Here is an 18,413-nt window from a genome sequence, read left to right as displayed (position 1 = left end):
TATAGTTACCATGTAAATCTAAACACACTGAATGCATTATAAATAAAGACCATTTTCTTCACATAATTCCTTTAAATGGCAAGATCTTACAGGCTCACTACCTTCTCCATGCCTGCTATCCCCATCATCCACCAGGAGTATCCTTCAGCTCCCAGACTAGAGTGACTCCACTATCAAATTCGGAGGATCTAAATACGCCATAACCTAAGGCATCCCCCCCTTTGGTGCCTTCTTGCTTGCTCACAATCAAATGACTTTCAAAGTCTCCTTCACACATTATTCCCCTCCCTCAAGCCTGAATTTGATTTACCTGTTAGATGCAAAACAGATCATTCGAATAAAAGCCCCATTAACTTTCCTTCTTATCTTGACCCTGGTCTATGAAAATTTCTCCTTACTCCAAGGCTAACATCACAAAGTTTAACCTCAACTCCATCTCCAGTGTGGCCTTAATCCCAGGCTCTCCTATGACACTAATACAAGTTTTGCCATATTTGAAGTATTCCTTCCTTGGGCTCCATTCTAACCAAAACACTTTCTGTAAAAAGTAGTCTTTGAAAGCTTTTTCCACTTCAAAACCCTTTATTACTCAACAATGCTTACAAGATAGGCAGACAGAATAAACGGAGGCATGCAAATGATTCTGGCAAACTACAGAATGTGTTCCTACCTACAAGGCAGCCGATTACATGTCATGCTCAACTTCAGGCAGGCCAGATACACGAATATTTTAGAAAACTCTTTATGATACCTCTCCATTTTAAAGCAAAGGCTCTATTTATTTTAAACTGCCAATGAAAGTCACATGAGGACAGGCGGTGTCTGACCCTTCTACTTGTTTGTAGCCTCTGCCTTAAGCCTACATAAGCTGGCGAAAGACCAAAACTACCAATTCCCATGGCCATCTGCTTCACAATTCTCATCCTCCATATGTCTCTGGTGCATGAAAAGTTTTTAAACTTTTACTTTCTGGTCTCTCCTTCACCTCTCTCACTTTCTTATTAAAGGTTCGGTCTGTCCTTGTAATCTCTGCGACTTTTCTCTTTGGGTGGCAACTATGATCTCAAAGTGATCTGCAGCTAGATTCACAACTGGCACCCCAAACCACGTGTTCTACCTTGATCACTCCTTTGCTTTATACCATTACTTCACCTCTGGTTCTTTCATCCTTATTCTTCAATTTTATTACCTGGGTATTGCAAAGAACTCAGTTCCGACCTAAATGAACAATCTTATCTGCTCTTACTCTACAACACAGAGACCATGCTCCAGGCAAACTGTCCTCCTTGCTGTCCTAACACACCACCAAAACTGACACAAAAAGCACAGACCATTTAAGAAAAGTAAGTGAATAAATAAATTGAACTTCCTCAATATTTACATGTTCTGCTCTTCAAAGGACATTCTTAAGACAAACCAACAGGCTGGAAAAACATTTGCAAAACACGTTATCTCCAAAAGAACTTTGAATCCAGAAAAACATAAAGAACTTTTAAACTCAACAAAAAGCAAATTATAAAAAGGGCAAAAGATGTGACCAGTCACTTCACCTAAGAGATACAAAAGACGATTAGGCACAATGAAAACACTCAACACTGTTATTATTCCTTAGTGAAATGCAAACTGAAGTCACATGAGCTACAATTACATACCTATCCAAATTTAAAATAAATCCATATCCACTTAGAGACCTGTATGCAAACAGCCTGATTCATAATAGCCAAAAGCCGGAAACAGTTTTTACTTTCTAACTGGCAAATGCATAAACAAATATGGTACATAGATAATGAAAGAAGCCAGACCCAAAACACTACACACAGCATGAATCCATTTATGACCTTCTGAAAAAGGCAAAACTAAAGAACAGAAATTCCAGTGGTTAACAAGTTCTAGTAAAGTAGGGAAGTTGCTTGAGGTGATAAAAATGTTTTTGTGATGATTACACAACTGTGTACATTTGTCAAACTACACATTTACAAAGATGTAGTTTATATTTATTATACCTCAATAAAGCAGGACTTTGTAAACTGTCGTTGAACCAGCACTATTGCCCTGAAATGCTAATTATGTAAGAAATTCTAAGGACCTACTGAAACCCTAGTAATTGTTTGAGACCCAACCAAAATACTATCACTGCCACAAAATTCTTCCTGATTACTTAACTGAGAAGTTGCAAATGGCTGCCCAGAATCCAAGTTGAAGAGTTAAAAAAAAAAACCCTGAAATTTCTAGAAGGAAGATTTCACACATTTCCTGGTTTTCCATCAGGCATTCCGACGTGGCAACAACTGCTGGAGCCATCTATATCAGCGTGCCCCGTCCCTTGCAACTTCAAGTGGCTCATAATTAACCATTCAACTTACTTGGCTGCTGTTTCCATCATGTTCCTGGCAGCTGTAAAGATGTTAATTTTAAAGACTTTTCCTAATCCTAACTGATCTTTCCTTATCGATTTCTGATAGCTCTTTGTATTTTTTATTACCACATTTATCACACCTTGCTTTGTATCAGACGTTTCCACATATTTTAAAAACCATAACCAAACCATAATTTAAGAAGGTCCCTGTTTTATATCAAGCTGTATCTTATAGCTTCTCAGAATGCCTTCCATAGCTGGTGGGTAATAAAATGAACATGATCAGTACCTCAAATCAATGTATATAGAAATTTTAATAAGTAAAACAAGTAAAATAAAGCTACCATCAGGGAGAAATATGTTTTAAAAATTATCAAATATATAAATGTCGTTTCCCCATATTTATGACCTGAGTTCTCAATCACATTCAATTTATTCCAGTCCAATAATTATATATGAGGAGCCTGCAAAAATAGTATCTTTTCGAATGATAAAATATGCCCAAAATATAAGGGGCCGCCCAAAAAAATCAAGTTTATTCAAAATTGTGTATTTATTCTTACATGTTTAAACTTCAGTCACTTTCAAAAGTATTTATTCTTACATGTTTAAACTTCAGTCACTTTCAAAGTACTCTCTGTTTGATATAATACACCAATAGAGACTTTTTCCACTGTTTAAAAGTTTTCGAACTCATCAATTTTGATGGCTTTTAGTGCTTTTTTGTTTCATCTCGTCCACATCTGCAAAACGTTTCTTTTTGAGGACTTTTTTCAGCCAAAATCAATTTTTTTCCAACCAAAATCAACTTTTTTCAACAAAAAAATGTCACTCAGGGCAAGATCAGGTGACCAGGGAGGGTGAGACATGGAAGTCATGTTGTTTTTGGTCAAAAACTTTAGCGCGGTGTGGGCAGGTGCACTGTCATGGTAGAAGAACCAATCACCTGTATGCCACAACTCAAGCCATTTCTTCTGAAAATCATGATGCAATCTTCTCAAAATTTCCAGATAAAAACTTTGGTTGACCGTTTGATCTGGAGGACAAATTCCAAGTGAACTACAAGGAGCCCACCCTCCAAAAGATAATTCCTGGGGTTTTTTGGATCCTTTGTAGTAATTTAAAAAAAAAAATAAAAAAGTGGGCTGGGTTCGGTGGCTCAGTCTGTAATCCTGCGCTTTGGGAGCCCACGGGTTTGAGACCCACCTGGGCAACTTGGCGAGACCTCATCTCTACAACAACAACAACAAAAAATTAGCCAGGCGTGGTAGCGTGCGCCTGTAGTTTCAGCTACTTGGAAAGCTGAGGCGGAAGGATTGCCGGAGTCCAGCAGGTCGAGGCTGCGGTGGCCGGGAGTGTGCCACTGCACTCCAGTCTGGGCGACGGAGTGAGACTCCAACTCAAAAAAAAAAAAAAAGTGAGAAACTTGCCAAACATACGTAGCCTGGAAGTTTGTGCCAAACTTAGCACATGACTATGGCTATTTTTGCTAGATGAAGTTCCAACACCTCAGAAATGAGCTACTATCCAAAGTCTAAGCTAGAGAATTCACAGTAAGCAAAACATTAAAGTTCCCATTGTTTGGCCACTGTTATAGCAATGTAAGTAATTAAAGGTTACTGCAATTAGTAAGTTCTCAATAAACATGTTTGCTTCAAAATAAGATGAAGTACCTGACCACCTGTGCAATCATTATCCTTACCTATGGGGCATTTTATTCATAGGCACAGTAGCTGGACATTTAAGTTTTTTAGGGACCACCAAAAATGCCTGAGATCAGATCACTACTATTACTCTAATATAAAAAGAAACTACAAAGTTCAAATCAATGCTTATATACAAATATTTACCAAACCTGTCAACTTCATTTTAAAATTAAATATTGATTAGATACTGAATTTGAAATATGGTTAGTTTCACACCGCAAGAATTCTGGAATGGTTATAAAACATTTATAGTTAAGATGTACCTATTTTACCTTTAATTTTTTAAAACGTTATTTAATAAGCTACAGATGTATTTGAACACATAGGGTGAGGTACTCAGATTAACAATGCCCAAGGTCTGTGAAAGCCTTCTTAGACCTGAGCCACAGAGATTAAAACGCTCATGTATTAGGTGCCATATATTTATAGTAAGATTAATATGAGCCAAAAGTATGCTGTGGTTGTTTGAAAGGTTAATGTAATCTTAAGTTGTATTAACAGAAGCCATGGCAGGTCTGGTCCTCTGAGAAATACCAGTTCATCTGCAGTCTGTCCAGCTTAGACCATAGTACTGAAGGCAATCTAGAGACTACCTGGCAGTGGTTAACGAGGAATGTTTAGACTATCTAGAAACCATGTTAAAGGGGAAGGTTGAAAGGAAAGGAAAACAGGCTACTCAGCCAAAATTAAGAGGAAGGGAAGATGACAGTCAACTCCAAATAGCTAAGTTATTTAACTACCTATACCTATGCTTATTTGACTATGCCTTAGGAAGAAAATTAAGAACCACGTAGTTACAGACAAAAATTTTTAGCTTTGCAATTTCTAACAGACTGTTAAACCGCCTTCAGAGGTAATAAATTGTGTTTTTTTTCTTAACTATCTGGACAGGAAGCATAACCATCAATATTATTGCCAAATGTGTGTGGGTGCCTTATAAGCCCCAAAGTGTAAAAAGTTGAGTGTAGAACGCTTTTGGATCTAGCTAAGTAAGTCTATTGTCGGTCATGTTTTCTCTTGTCCCAGTTTCAACTCTTGCAGGGTCCACAGTTCTCCTTGCTGATGGCCTTCTTTCCTTGCACCACATTCACAACAAAAAGCAGCTCATGGTTTCAAAGTTGAGAGCTAAGTAAGAAGGCCTCTTCAGATAATCATCAAGAAGACTTTCTGAATATTACTGTTGGGGGAAATCTTAAAGTGTAATTTTCTTGCTCTACACCCAAAGGGATTATTTGATAGCCATAACCTAGGTGAACAAGGGAAACCGCAACAACTTTGGTGTTCAGTTGTTAGATCTCTAAGATAAAGGAGCTGTAGAAGACAAGTTTTAAAGGCTACTCACTCCTTTATCAGTAACATCAATGATAAGAAAACCCCAGTTCTAGTCCAGCCCAGCACAACTGTAGACTGGGCTGTGGGGAATAGACAACATTATGGGGAATAAAAGCTCAGCTTGCTCTACTTCTTTTTTATGTGGCCACTGGCCGATACATACCTTTAATTCCTACAAACTGCCAAACATCAAGCTTTGTTCTACATACTCTAAAACTTTAAAGTTTCTGTGAGAAAACCTAATGATCTAACTTCAGATTTTAAACAGCCCAAGATTATACAATACAATATACCATACTAAGACCTATTTGAAATGAGATAGATGGTCATGTTATCAAGATACACAATGGAATTACAAACTATACACTTTTGGCATAAATTAACAGTCAACGAATACCTTTGGCAAGAGCTGCCTTTTTAGTGAAAACAATCTGACCAAGTGCCTAGACTTTCTTAACAAAAAAGAATCCAGCAGACAATGTTGCCAAAGTTAATATTGGATGGCTTTCTAACCAATATTCAAATGTAACCTGAAATAGTATTCCAGCATGCAAATTATTCCATGGGAACAAAATTAGGCACTTACAGAGTACATTAACATTTTCAAACCACTAGGCATCATTCAATAATAAAAGTTACCTACACTAAAAAGTATCTCAGCTTGAAAGATGAAATAGTTAAATTCTCTAAGCCATGTACTAGAAAATATGCTTGCAAGTATATTTAAATCCCAACAATATACACCTATATATTTCCTTTAACATTTAAACAATTTGTAAAGGGGGGAACAAAACAGGGAAGTCCAGACATTAACGAGTACAATATTTAGTATTTAAATGAAAAAAATTGATTTATTACAGAATCTTTAATGGCCCACATCAAACACCTCATTTTTGGTTTCAAATGAGTTTTTTAACTTATCTATTGTCTGTTATAGAAAATGGAAGGTGAAATGTACATTTTAACATACTGCATAAATTAGTCTGTGTACTGCATAAATCTTTCAACATTAAGGATGTACTAAAACTGACTGAGATCTACAATATCCTTTCTAATACAAATAAACATGTTTAGAAGCTAGAGTGCTAAAAATGTTTACCTAGGTATAATAAAAACATCTGACAAAAATGTGGTAACAAGATAATAAATTATCAGTCTTACGAAATGATCTTTAAAAAAAACAAGGAGAAAGCTATCCCTTCATTATTCTGTCTTTTGGGATCCAATTTCAAATGAATACTGCATACCTCATCCCACTAGATCATATCCTGATTAACCTAACAGTGCTAAGCTATGCTCTTAAAAATAATGCTTGAATGACTACTTTTTCTAAGGAGTATTCTGTGTGGAAAGACACAAAATATGTAATAATAGTACAATTATAATAAAAAAAAGAAAAGCCCCACACTTAGGAAGATAAAAGCCTATACTTAAAGACTACAACAAAGATACCAAAGGGCTTTGGCCAAAATTAGTATAAATAGACTTTATTGAAGTCAGTGCCTCTGTACTGAGACAGAAGATTGTGTCTACATAAGCACAAGTTGTAACATTTCACAACTTCTAAAAGGAATGTCAACAATTACAACGATCATGCATACCATGGTCGATAATCACATTTTAGAAGCATTTTCAACCATTTCTAAAGAAATGCTTATAACATTGTTATATATAGAACTACTTTCAATAAACTCAAAACATTGATCGACTTTTCCAGTATGAGCTACAGTGTCAACACAAAAGGGAGGCATAAATGTTTAATTTATGAAATCAGAATGGAATATTTACTGTAAAGAAAAATTAAAAAGCTTTCAAATAAAGGCCATTATTGAACCAAAGTGAAGAGCACAACTTGAACTTTTGAGTTCATTCATCTTTTAAAGCTGTCCTCTGAATAACTTCAGTTCTAAGCATTGAATTCAGTACTGTGAATATTCCTTGGATTGAAGTTTGGCAATGATGCGGTCCAATTGTCTCTTTGCTTCACACTGTGGGAAATTGCTCATGTCATAATATTGAGGGGCAATTTTCACCAACCTGTCCAAAAGGGGGGGAAAATTACCAAATTAACACTTAATTAAAGCACTGAAGGCATTAGGCATTAATGTAATGGTGAACGAAGGCAAATCTACACACTCAAATCCATGGCAAAAATATAAATGCCTAATTCTAACAAACATTACTTTTAGAAATGTGTTAAATATTTTAGTAAGATGTATATTTTCTGATGCTGGACTTACCATATGCTTTGAAGAAAACATCAAGAAATATTCTTTTAAAGATCATTTCTTTTACATTAATATAAAGACAACAACAGATAAAGTCACTGATCTCTTCACTCTAGCACACTATTTTAACCTGCCTCTCCAAGGATAGTAGTAATATAGGTTCTATGAGGAAACATCTTGTTATTCAAATGATTGGATCTTCTCATTTTCAACTATAAATATAACTCTCTACCCAAAAAATACACCTGACTGAAATCTTTTTAAAGTTCAGCTATACAATTTTTTCTCAACAAAGCACGTAAGATAAAATGGTAATATCCTACACAATTTAAGTGTCAGAAGTCAAAATCAGTGTAGGAAAGAAGCTGAACAATATATAGCAGATGACACCATCTAAAGTAAGTGTTTTCAGTCTCAGTACCCTTGGCTGACATTTCCCATCATAAGTTATAGAATGAATTCTAGTCTCTCCCCCTGAAATGGAGAAAAGGTTATTGAGCTTAATATAAAGCAATCAATTTGAATTACACTTTGTAAAAGCTAACGTTAAGATACACTGAGCTATAATTTGTATGTCTGCATAGCTCCTAAAACCAATACATAAATAGTAAACCAACATACAAATAATAAATAGTTGAGAGCTAATTATAATGGGACAAGTAAAATATTTTAAAGGACTGACTTCTGAAACCAGAAAACAGTACTAACTCAAGTTAATCACAACAAGAGAATGGCTCCAAATCCTGCAGATACTAACAATCCCACTGTCCTTTTACCACAGGAAAGCTGCAAGAGATCAACCATACCACCAGGCCACTTCCCCATATCTATACAGTATATCATATATCCCTAGCTGAGGAGAAAACCAACTTTCCCAATGAATAAATGGAAGGTCATACATAAACCAGCAACAGAGTCAGGTTATATTTTGAGCAAAATAGATAATTTTAAAAAGCTATTAAAACAAAAGGCATGCTTACCACTCTGGCTTGATATCTGTACATGTCCGGATATAATTCTTTGTTGTAAGAACAAACTCATTATAAAGCACCCATTCAGGCTTGTGGTCAAGAACAGTAGAGGGATGCAATTGAACCACCTGGTTGTCTTTCACAGTTAAGTAATGCCCTGTTCGTTCTAAGTGTGCCACCTGAAACCAAAACCCAGTAAATTAATACACTGCTTCTGATGTGCCGAGACAAAAGTGGTATAATGATACCTATATAATTAGCATCAGGCAGGCCTTACTTTTGCTTTTTATTCTACGGCTATACTTACTTATCACTGCCTGATAAAAGCAGACATTAGCAAAATACAATCTGTAGGCCAAATCCACTTACAACCTCTATTGATACAGCCTGTGAGCCAAAGTATTTTATGTATCTTTAAATAACTAGAAAAAAAACACCAAAAGAAAACCATTTCATGAAGCATGAAAACCATAAGAAATTCAAATTTTGCTGTTCATAAAGAGTTTCATTGGAACCCTAGCATGCGCATTTGTCTATGGCTGCTGTCATGCACAAAGGCAGGAAGAGCTGGGGAATTGTGACAGGGATGTAATACGTCTACAGAGCCCAAAATTTACTATCTGGTCCTTTCTGCCCTAGACTATCTGGAGTAGACTCTTCAGGGCCAGGTGCCAATTATGAAGTAGACAAACAATTGCCCAGAAGACTCATGTCTAAGGTAGAAAACTAAAGAGCAAAAAGGAGTGAGAAGAAAAAGGTAACCATCACTATCAACAACACAAGACAGAACTTGGTTGTGCTTCTCTTTCCTATATTTTTCAATATTCAAGCGAATGCTTTTGATTGGTGATACTCATCCAATATTTAATTAACAAATCCTGAAATAAATGTCAGTGTGACCTTTGCAATTCATGAATAATAGAAAATGAACTTCAAATACATCCAAAATACTTACTAAGCACCTACTAGGTGTTGGGTACTATACTGCAAGATGTTCCTAACATTCTGTTTCTATTTAAGAGACAGGGATTCACTACGTTACCCAGGCTAGCCTTAAACTCCTGGGGTCTAACAATCCTCTCACCTCAGTCTCCCTCATAGCTTGGATTACAGGCATGCCCTACTGGCTCTTTTACTAACAAATTTTAACCTAAAGAGAGAGTTAAGAAGCTATAATGCTTGAATATGGCTTTGCCACTCTTTTTAAAATTATTAAAAGTAAATTTAAGAACATGTCAAAAATAAGTTAGTACACATTAAATAAATAATAAGAATATAGTTAAGGGTATAGATTAAAAATGTTCATACCTAACTGCATTATGCAGCCAACTTTAATATAAGACCTTACAATAAAATATCACAATAAACATTCTTACTGTTACTTAGATCCAAATACCTAAAACTCACCAATCACTTTTGATTTTTGACTCTCAAATCAAGTGGCTTTAGGGTCATATTCTAGCTAATGAACTCATCTGGCCTTAAGGCTAGCCACATATTGCTTGACACAGGAAAAGATAATAAACAAACATGAAGGAGATAGAAGACCATTAAAACCAATCCCATCCCAAGTAATGGACGTTTGTTTTCAATTTTACCACCACAAAATTTTCTTGAGTTTTATCAAACAACATTTCTCTATGTTTTAAACAGCTTAATATAGGTGTTCACCCTACTTTGAAACTTTTACTCCTACTCTTACAGACTCCAATATAGCACACTTAGGCTAAACTAAATAAAAACTTGTAAATTATTTTCTTCTTTATTGCTTAGCTCAAAAGACATGTTTGGCTTGTGCAGTGCCCAAGGGTCTTCTTAGTTATAAATACCAATGATCATTTTTTTTTTTTTTGAGTTGGAGTCTCACTCTGTCGCCCAGATTGGAGTGCAGTGGCCGCTCCTGGCCACCGCAGCCTCGATCTGCTGGGCTCCGGCGATTCTTCCGTCTCAGCCTTCCAAGTAGCTGGAACACAGGTGTGCGCTATCACGCCTGGCTAATTTTTGATTTATTGTAGAGATGAGGTCTCGCCAAGTTGCTCGGGCGGGTCTCGAACCCGCGGGCTCAGGCAGTCCACTCACCTCAGCCTCCCAAAGGCACAGGATTACAGGCTGAGCCACCAAGCCCGGCTCCAATGATCATTCTTTAGGACCGGAAAGGAAATGTAGCTATTTGAATTTGAATGCTGGGGTGTTTCGTTTCTAGAGGAGGAATGTGAACTGGACATACTTCTGCATCCACCCAGACAATTGCTTCCTTTTATACTGTTATGACAATGCTTCCAATTAAGAGCTAGACTGATAGAAACTTTAATGCATTTCTAAAAATTCAAGGGTTGAAATTCACATTCCTGAAGAAATAGATACCTAAAATCGCACCTGAAAATAGGTAGGCTGTCCATCTGGTATAACAAAGACCAACAGAAAGGCAATTCTAAAATTGATTCCTACGTAACTTGACTACTAATTTAGTCACTAAATGTATTCACTTGTAATACATTAGTCACATAAAACTTTAGTGTATTCATTCAAAGAAACTGGATATAAAATTTAAAATTAATTTTCATAGACATTTAGTCAGGCATTCCTGTATTACCACATACCTGCATAAAATAACCAGTAACCAAAGCTTTTCTTATATTAATATAATAGTCTCTGCTTGTAAAGTCAGTACTTCGACGAGGCAAGTTAAATCTGTCCATAATCCGAGAGAGCTGCTGGCGTACATTGTCTGCGGACATCAGGGACCTGTAGTTAATGAAGTTGTCATAACACCACTGAACCGATTCATGATCTGAAAAGTTGGAGGGGAAAAACAGGGGGAACCATGAATCATGCACATAGGAGTATTTTCTAATTAAAAAGGAAAATTGTTATAAAAAAGTAACTAAATACATCAGAAAGGGGATTTGCCCACAACATTTCCTTTAAATGAACTGCTGTGTAACAAACTTTCCTAAAATTCTATAGTGCAGCTCAAAATCAAAACCAGTACTAAGGTTTTCAGTTTTTGAGGCCAAAACAATTATTTCGAGTTAACCGTTTATAGTGAACTGAGTTATACTGCCCAGTAACATCTACCCGGTTGTTTCTAATAGACTGTCTATTAGATAAGGGTGAGTATGGAGAATCTGGTGTAATGTCATGTCTTGTACACTTTCAAAGAAAACAGTCTTAGATTATGACAAACATAACATAAAAGTTATAAAAGTGCACTTCAAATGACTATTGTGTATTGTTCTCTATGCCTGAGCTAGAGAACCCCAAAGATGACGTTTTCTGTGACATGTGTCTCTCAGCAATTTACAAGCAAGGTTTGAAGTAAGTGATAAAGTTTATATTTCACTCTTATTTAAGTCCTAATCTAAGCACTTGGAGTAGCTGCACTACAAGTTTTATCAAAAGGAGAATAGTTCTCCAATGAGGAAACCTTGATAAAACTTCCAAGTAGCCCCAGTGTCACTCATCTAAAGAAAGCTCAAACCCTAGCATCATGAAAAAAATTTTGCAGGGACATCTTTCAGTGCCAAGACAGTCACAGCAGAAAACAGCATTATTTATTTCAGAGACTTTTTGGTAAATACAATTAAGATTATTATTATAAAATGAAAGGGGGGAAAACACATAAACTGTGTTGATCCTTCCTTAGCTACCACAATATGTGCTTATCTTTCGCATATTGCTTTCACGTTGGTTTTAGGATTCTACAAGTCGTAATGTACCACTTTATCATAATGCTTTACAAAGAACATTTCAGAAACAAGAGTGGGTGGGATGGGGTGGGAAACAGACTTTACATTAAAGAATATGATAAAATATTGAAACACCCATTAATTAATCCATCTGGAATAAGAAATAAAAGGTATCCGTCTGAAGCTATTGACATTTAAAACAAAGCTCTGGGTACCTTTGGGAGATGAAGCAGTATACTTTCTGCTTATGATAATGCTCTGTAACAAGTTAAAAGGCAATGAACATGTCTAAACTGGACAATAAAAAGGAAATTTTTGAAAAGCGTTGATTTGCAGACTGGTTTGATGTGCAGCTTGTATGACGTTCTCAATTTTTAGAATTCATATTCTAAAGATGAGCAAAATTCATACACTAAATACAAACAACTGTTATTAATTCAAGACAAGCACCTAGTATCTGATGGCTCTATTGTATTTTTTAACTTGCCAAGAAATAATTTGATAAATGGGAGGGATAAATCTAAAACTGGGAATATTTTATTAAAATAATACTAGCTGTTTATCTCCTACTAATATAGTAAACTACTTGTACGATCTAAATTCAAACCATTTGTACGATTTTTAGAGAGAAATCTCCCCACTTTCTCACACAGATTACAGTATTGGAACATAAATCTAGTTTTGTTTTTTAAAACAAGTGTTATTTACATAAAGTATTAAAATGATGTTATTAGCATGACATTTTAGATTTTACTATGTAAACCATCTTGACTAAAATCTGAAACATATGTGCTATTTTTCAAATATATTCATGTTTTGATAAGAAAGCATCATTTAAAAACCATTAGTGAAAATATTTCAAATTCAATAAATGGATATGAAATATATAAATAACATGTGGGGATGAGAGAAAGTATAATTTTTTTTTAAAAGAGCTCTCTTTACTTGAAAAGGTGGCAGTGAGTGATTAAAGGCTAAAATCCTGTGCGTTTGACTAAAGGGAATTCAATCAAATGTGAAATCATTAAAAATAACTGAACCCTAAACATCAACCAGTTTGACTTATCATCTCTCTGGCACTGAAAGTCACTCAATAGAAAAGGAGCACACATCTAGTGAGTAGATGCTACCATTTTAACTCACTACATTCCCTCTGTCTGCTGGTTCTATTTAGAAGAGGTTGGATACGGCTTTTGTAGAGATTTACTGTTTAATATTTTCACAGAAAGCTCCCAACTATCAAATATGTACATAAAAAAATTATTTAGTAAACTTATCATTTTCAATACTAAATTCCTCTAATTTCAAATACTGCAGTTAGATTTATATTTAAAATAGAAATAATTTTAAAATATGTCAATCCTAAATTTTATTTTCAATGCACAATTATGAAATTCAAATATACTGCTATGTTATGGTGTCAAAAGCTCAAGCAACAAAATAGCACAATCTCCTAATCTTAAAAAAATTCCTAAGATGTCTGTGAAAGTTATGGGGGTAAAAACCTGTTGTTCTTTTAGAAATCTTTTAATTTGCACTTATAACAATATCTTCATCATCATATCAAAGGAGATTTTGAGAACCACAATAAATACCAATGTGCACCTTCTCAAGACCTTCCCTCTTAAAGTTGTTACCATGATCTGCTAGCAGGTTATTGATCTCTTGGTTACCCAGCATGTTTGGCATACAACAGGAATGCAGTAGGTTCCACCTCATCAGGGTTAAGTCCTTAACACTAAGTATGCATTAACAGTATTTTAGATATAAGAAGGATAAAATAAATGTTCTAAAGTAAACCCGTGTACTGGCCTGCAGCTCTTGGTTTCCCAGATGTTTCTTTTATTTTTTATACCTGAGCAAAGAAGGAATCCTCCTTTCTCTTCAGTCATCAATTCCATTCAACACATGGGGGGGGTGTTCTTGAGTAAGACAGTAGATGTGCCTTACTTTAGGTGCTGCATTCTATTCCACACACTTGCCCTCTAGCACTTTTGGGCCCTGAGACAAATTCACCACCATCCACTATAAAGATGCGCCAAAGTCAACAGGCTCCATTTTAGGAGTGCAAATGGAATTTTTAAGATACAGTAAGAATGAGCTAAAAATAAAACAACAGGCCCAAAATTGGAATGTCAACTTTATAAATAAGGAAACTAACATCTTATGAGAAGAAACTACAGACTTACAGAGTGACTGTGAGTCCCACATTTTTGGTAGAGGCTGATGCTGATGTAGGGCTCTCAGTCTTGGATTATGTATCAACCAGTAAGTTAGCCTACTGATATGAAGTCAAACCTTTTCAGATCCTGTTGTATTCATTTGTTTTCTTCCTTATTTAAGTTTCTCACTCACTTGATTTTTGTAAATGAAATATTCCAACAACAGCAGCTAGCAATAACTTTATTATTATGATGTTGCTTCTTTTTTAAATAACTGGCAGACATTTTTTTCCTACCAAAAGTTATTCTGGTATGAAAATCTCTAATCATACCTGTGTCCACCGAATACCAAAAGGTAACTTTCTAGATTATATCTGGGTCAAAGAGTATTGAGTTGTTAAGGTTCTTGGTAACATAAAATCTGCTTTTCATAAAGCCTCTATCAATTTACATTCCTACTTCTGGTGTATGACTGTTCCACTAATCCTACTCGCACTAGCTAAGTACTATTTAATCTCTGTTACTCATTGGCTGCCCGTTTTCCTGTTTTTTCAATTTATTTTTTTTTTTTGAGTTGGAGTCTCACTCTGTCACCCAGACTGGAGTGCAGTGGCCGCTCCTGGCCACCGCAGCCTCGACCTCCTGGGCGCTGACAATCCTTCCGCCTCAGCCTTCCAAGTAGCTGGAACTACAGGCGCGCACTACCACGCCCGGCTAATTTTTTTGATTTAATGTTGAGACGAGGTCTCGCCAAGTTGCCCAGGCAGGTCTCGAACCCATGGGCTCAGGCAATCCACGGGCTCAGGCAATCCACTCACCTCAGCCTCCCCAAGAGAGGGATTACAGGCTGAGTCACCGAGCAGGCTTCTTTAATTTTTTTAAATGTAAAAAGCTCTTTGTTAGTCAAAAACGTTTGAGAGTGCCGACTGTAAAAAAGTATTCACAAGAGTGTAAAATGTATGGCAACAAGAGAGTAGAGGTAAGTATATAAAAACGTGTATGTTAGCGGTAAATTTTATACAAGTCTTTTATTTTTATCACTGTGTATTTTCTAGGTTTTCCATAATTGGTGTTTTCCCCTGATTATAAATGTAAAAACTTTGAAAAAGATTGGCAATTTCTATTTTAAATGCTAGTCAGGGGTTTTTCTAAAGTACCCCTGGGTTTCTAATGTAAAGTTGTCACAGATAATAAATGAAAGCTACATGAAGAAACATCTTATATGCTGCAAGTGACATTTAGACAAAGGAGTACCTTCAATCTAATTTGCACTTACTTTGTTTAAAAGCGTGGTAGACATTGAGCAGTGTCAGATGATCTCCATCTATGTGGGCAAATCTCATCTTGGCCTCATCTGCAGCTTTCTTGGCCTCCGTGGGGCGAACAAAACACTGTGGGACTAAACAAGGTTGGTATGGGCCCAACACAAACGCCCATATCGATGAGTCACGCATTCACAGATAGAGGAACAAGGCCTAGCTAGGTCAGTTCACAGAGCATAGGGCAGGGCAGGATGGCCTCCAACTGCATCTTGGACTGTTTACTACCTTGATTTGGTACATCAACACCTACCCACATCTGTAAGACAAGAGGGTTTCAAAGCTACAGAGTACCTGATTATTTTAACTAGATCTAAAAGTAGTCATCAAAACAGCTATCCTGAAGGCCATCAAGATACTAGAAAGCTCAACTTATATTTCAAAAAAACCAGTGCTGATAGCTCTACCAATAAACATAATTATGGTATCAATAGCCTTTTTAGCTAATTGTAATTTTTCAAAAGACCATCCACTGAATGGCTGTGAAAGTTAAGAAGCTATACTTGCCCACTGCAGTGCTAAAAACAACTTTACAACCAGTCTGTACTTGTTAGAATTTTTTCCCTACTGCTGTGGCTATTACCAACTGACAGGTATCACTATTAGCACCGGTGAGCAGAAGCATATGTAAACACAAAAATATCAAGAAATCTTGGTTTTCATGAATAGCAGCAGTGGTGGAAGGTTAAACCGCCTTTGCATTAAGAAAATTCAAAAAGGTTGGGATATTCAGCCTAGTGTTGCAGCATTTTAATAGAAGGTTAGAAGATAAAGTCCCAACTTAAAAAAAATCATCTGAATAAAAATCTCAATATAAAAGTCCAATATTTTGAAAGTTGACAATTAGTCTGAAACAGTCATTTTAAGGATCATCAAGATATGTAACTACAGTTATTTGTTTAGAGCCTCAATGTTAATTCACATAAAACTTTAAGATGTTACAAAGCGTGTACTACATTTTTTGAAATACAACTTTCCTTAATTCACTTTAGCAATTCCATAGTCATAAAAGCAATATAGAAGTAAAAATACTTAACAGCTTGGGACTTTTTCAACACATTATTAAAGCTCTTAAAACCTTGTCAATGAAAAAAAATCCATAAATTATCAATCAGATAGAAGATAATGGGAATAATCGACAATGAGATAAAATACAGTATCAAATTACTCTTTCCCACACAGTTTCCCCTTTAAAAAGATGCCAGAACAGCCAAATAGAGACAATGAAACAATCACAGTAAATATGAAAAGTCTTGCTTAAGGTAACTGAAGCAAGGTAATTCATAAAAATACATAAACTCTCACAGCTGTGAATGTTAATGTGAACTAGCCACCAAAGTGGGAATGATTAAGTTGTGCTCAGTAAGGCCCCAGGATTTGCACTGTTTACATGAGGACCTCAAATCTTCAGTAACTATTTAAACGGCAAACAAAACATTACAAGCTCAGCAAACCGCTTTTGTTCCAGACTTCCTTACCTCTTATTTTAACACTTCTCTCACAAATGGTCTCTTTAAAAACTGCTGCATATAAATGCTCATTCTACTGATGTGCTAAAGACAACCACCAGTAAACCGTGTGTTTTGCATAACTATTACAAATAAAACTGAGATGGAGTTGGAAGATTATAACTGACAAATATTTTTAAAAGCTAATATTCTAAACTCAAACAATAGTAACCATATAGCATGTCTGATAAGAGAACAAAAAGAAATAAAAATTGGGCATATAACAGACAAATAAGTACACAAATAATCTGTTAATTCTTGCCCCACATTTCCTCTAAAAACTAAAATCTTAGGAGAAGTACAACTGGGAATATCTAACAGAACAACTTGTAAGAAAGGCAGACAACAACCTACCACCACCTCCGCAAATGAAACTACAATTTAATTAAAATGATTCGATACTGCCCTGCCCATCTGCTCTGAGTCTGATCAGTCATAACTCTGCAAGAAAAACATTTTAGCTAGTTCTTAAATAAAATTCACACCATTAGAATATAGCATACATCTAAGCTAAGCCATAAGTTTATATTTAAAATATTTTCAATTTATCCTTTAATTCCACAGAAGACTAAATTATTCACAGCGTTAAAGAATTAAGACCAATAAACCCTCTGCAACTGGAAATCAGTTCTCCCCAGTAATAAAACTAGTAGCATAGAATATTTTGATAAACGAAAAACTAGCTTCCTGTTTTTAGCTGTAAGAATCACCACTCATTTGTCTGTTAACATAACTTCTCTTTTGGGGAAAATCTAATTTCCAAGTTACTATTCATTTGTGGATTAAGTTTTATTGCTACTAAAACAGCACTATTTCCTCAGCTTAATGTTTCGATATTATAAAATAAGCAATTTTATCTACTAGATATGATTTTCTTACTAAGTGTTTTTCTGCCACTGTAAAAGAATACTACCAGATTAGATTTTAAGCCTAAAATTATACATAACTACTTATTTACTTGATGCTAACTTTGAAATGCACATCTGTATGACTGTCACTGGAATACATATAGCATACATGTAGCTCAGCTTAAACGCATCGTCTTAGGTTTGGCATAGGCTCACTTAATAGTGCTAAGTAGTAGAATAAAGTTCTTCTGGTACTTTTGGTAAAAAACCACAAAGATAGCAATGATGGGCCTA

At 35.6% G+C, this 18,413-nt stretch overlaps 1 protein-coding gene across 1 annotated transcript in view; it reads right to left on the bottom strand.

Annotated features, from left to right (window-relative positions):
• Nucleotides 1-6,865: 6,865 nt before the first annotated feature.
• The window catches only part of DHX15 (DEAH-box helicase 15), a 56,494-nt gene continuing 44,946 nt past the window's right edge, over nt 6,866-18,413 (bottom strand). Inside the window, exons 11-14 of the mRNA XM_008059455.2 lie at nt 15,721-15,843; nt 11,194-11,384; nt 8,603-8,772; nt 6,866-7,431 (exon numbers count right to left, since the gene is read on the bottom strand). Of these exons, the coding sequence (XP_008057646.1) occupies nt 7,314-7,431; nt 8,603-8,772; nt 11,194-11,384; nt 15,721-15,843 (602 nt within the window). The 3' untranslated portion in view covers nt 6,866-7,313. The remainder of the gene's footprint in view (nt 7,432-8,602; nt 8,773-11,193; nt 11,385-15,720; nt 15,844-18,413) is intronic.

Source organism: Carlito syrichta, unplaced genomic scaffold (assembly GCF_000164805.1).
Source record: "Carlito syrichta isolate Samal-C Ts95f unplaced genomic scaffold, Tarsius_syrichta-2.0.1 Scaffold304090, whole genome shotgun sequence".
Classification (NCBI taxonomy): Eukaryota; Metazoa; Chordata; class Mammalia; order Primates; family Tarsiidae; genus Carlito; species Carlito syrichta.
Note: the sequence above shows the minus strand (reverse complement) of the source record. Positions and strands in the feature narration are given on the sequence as shown.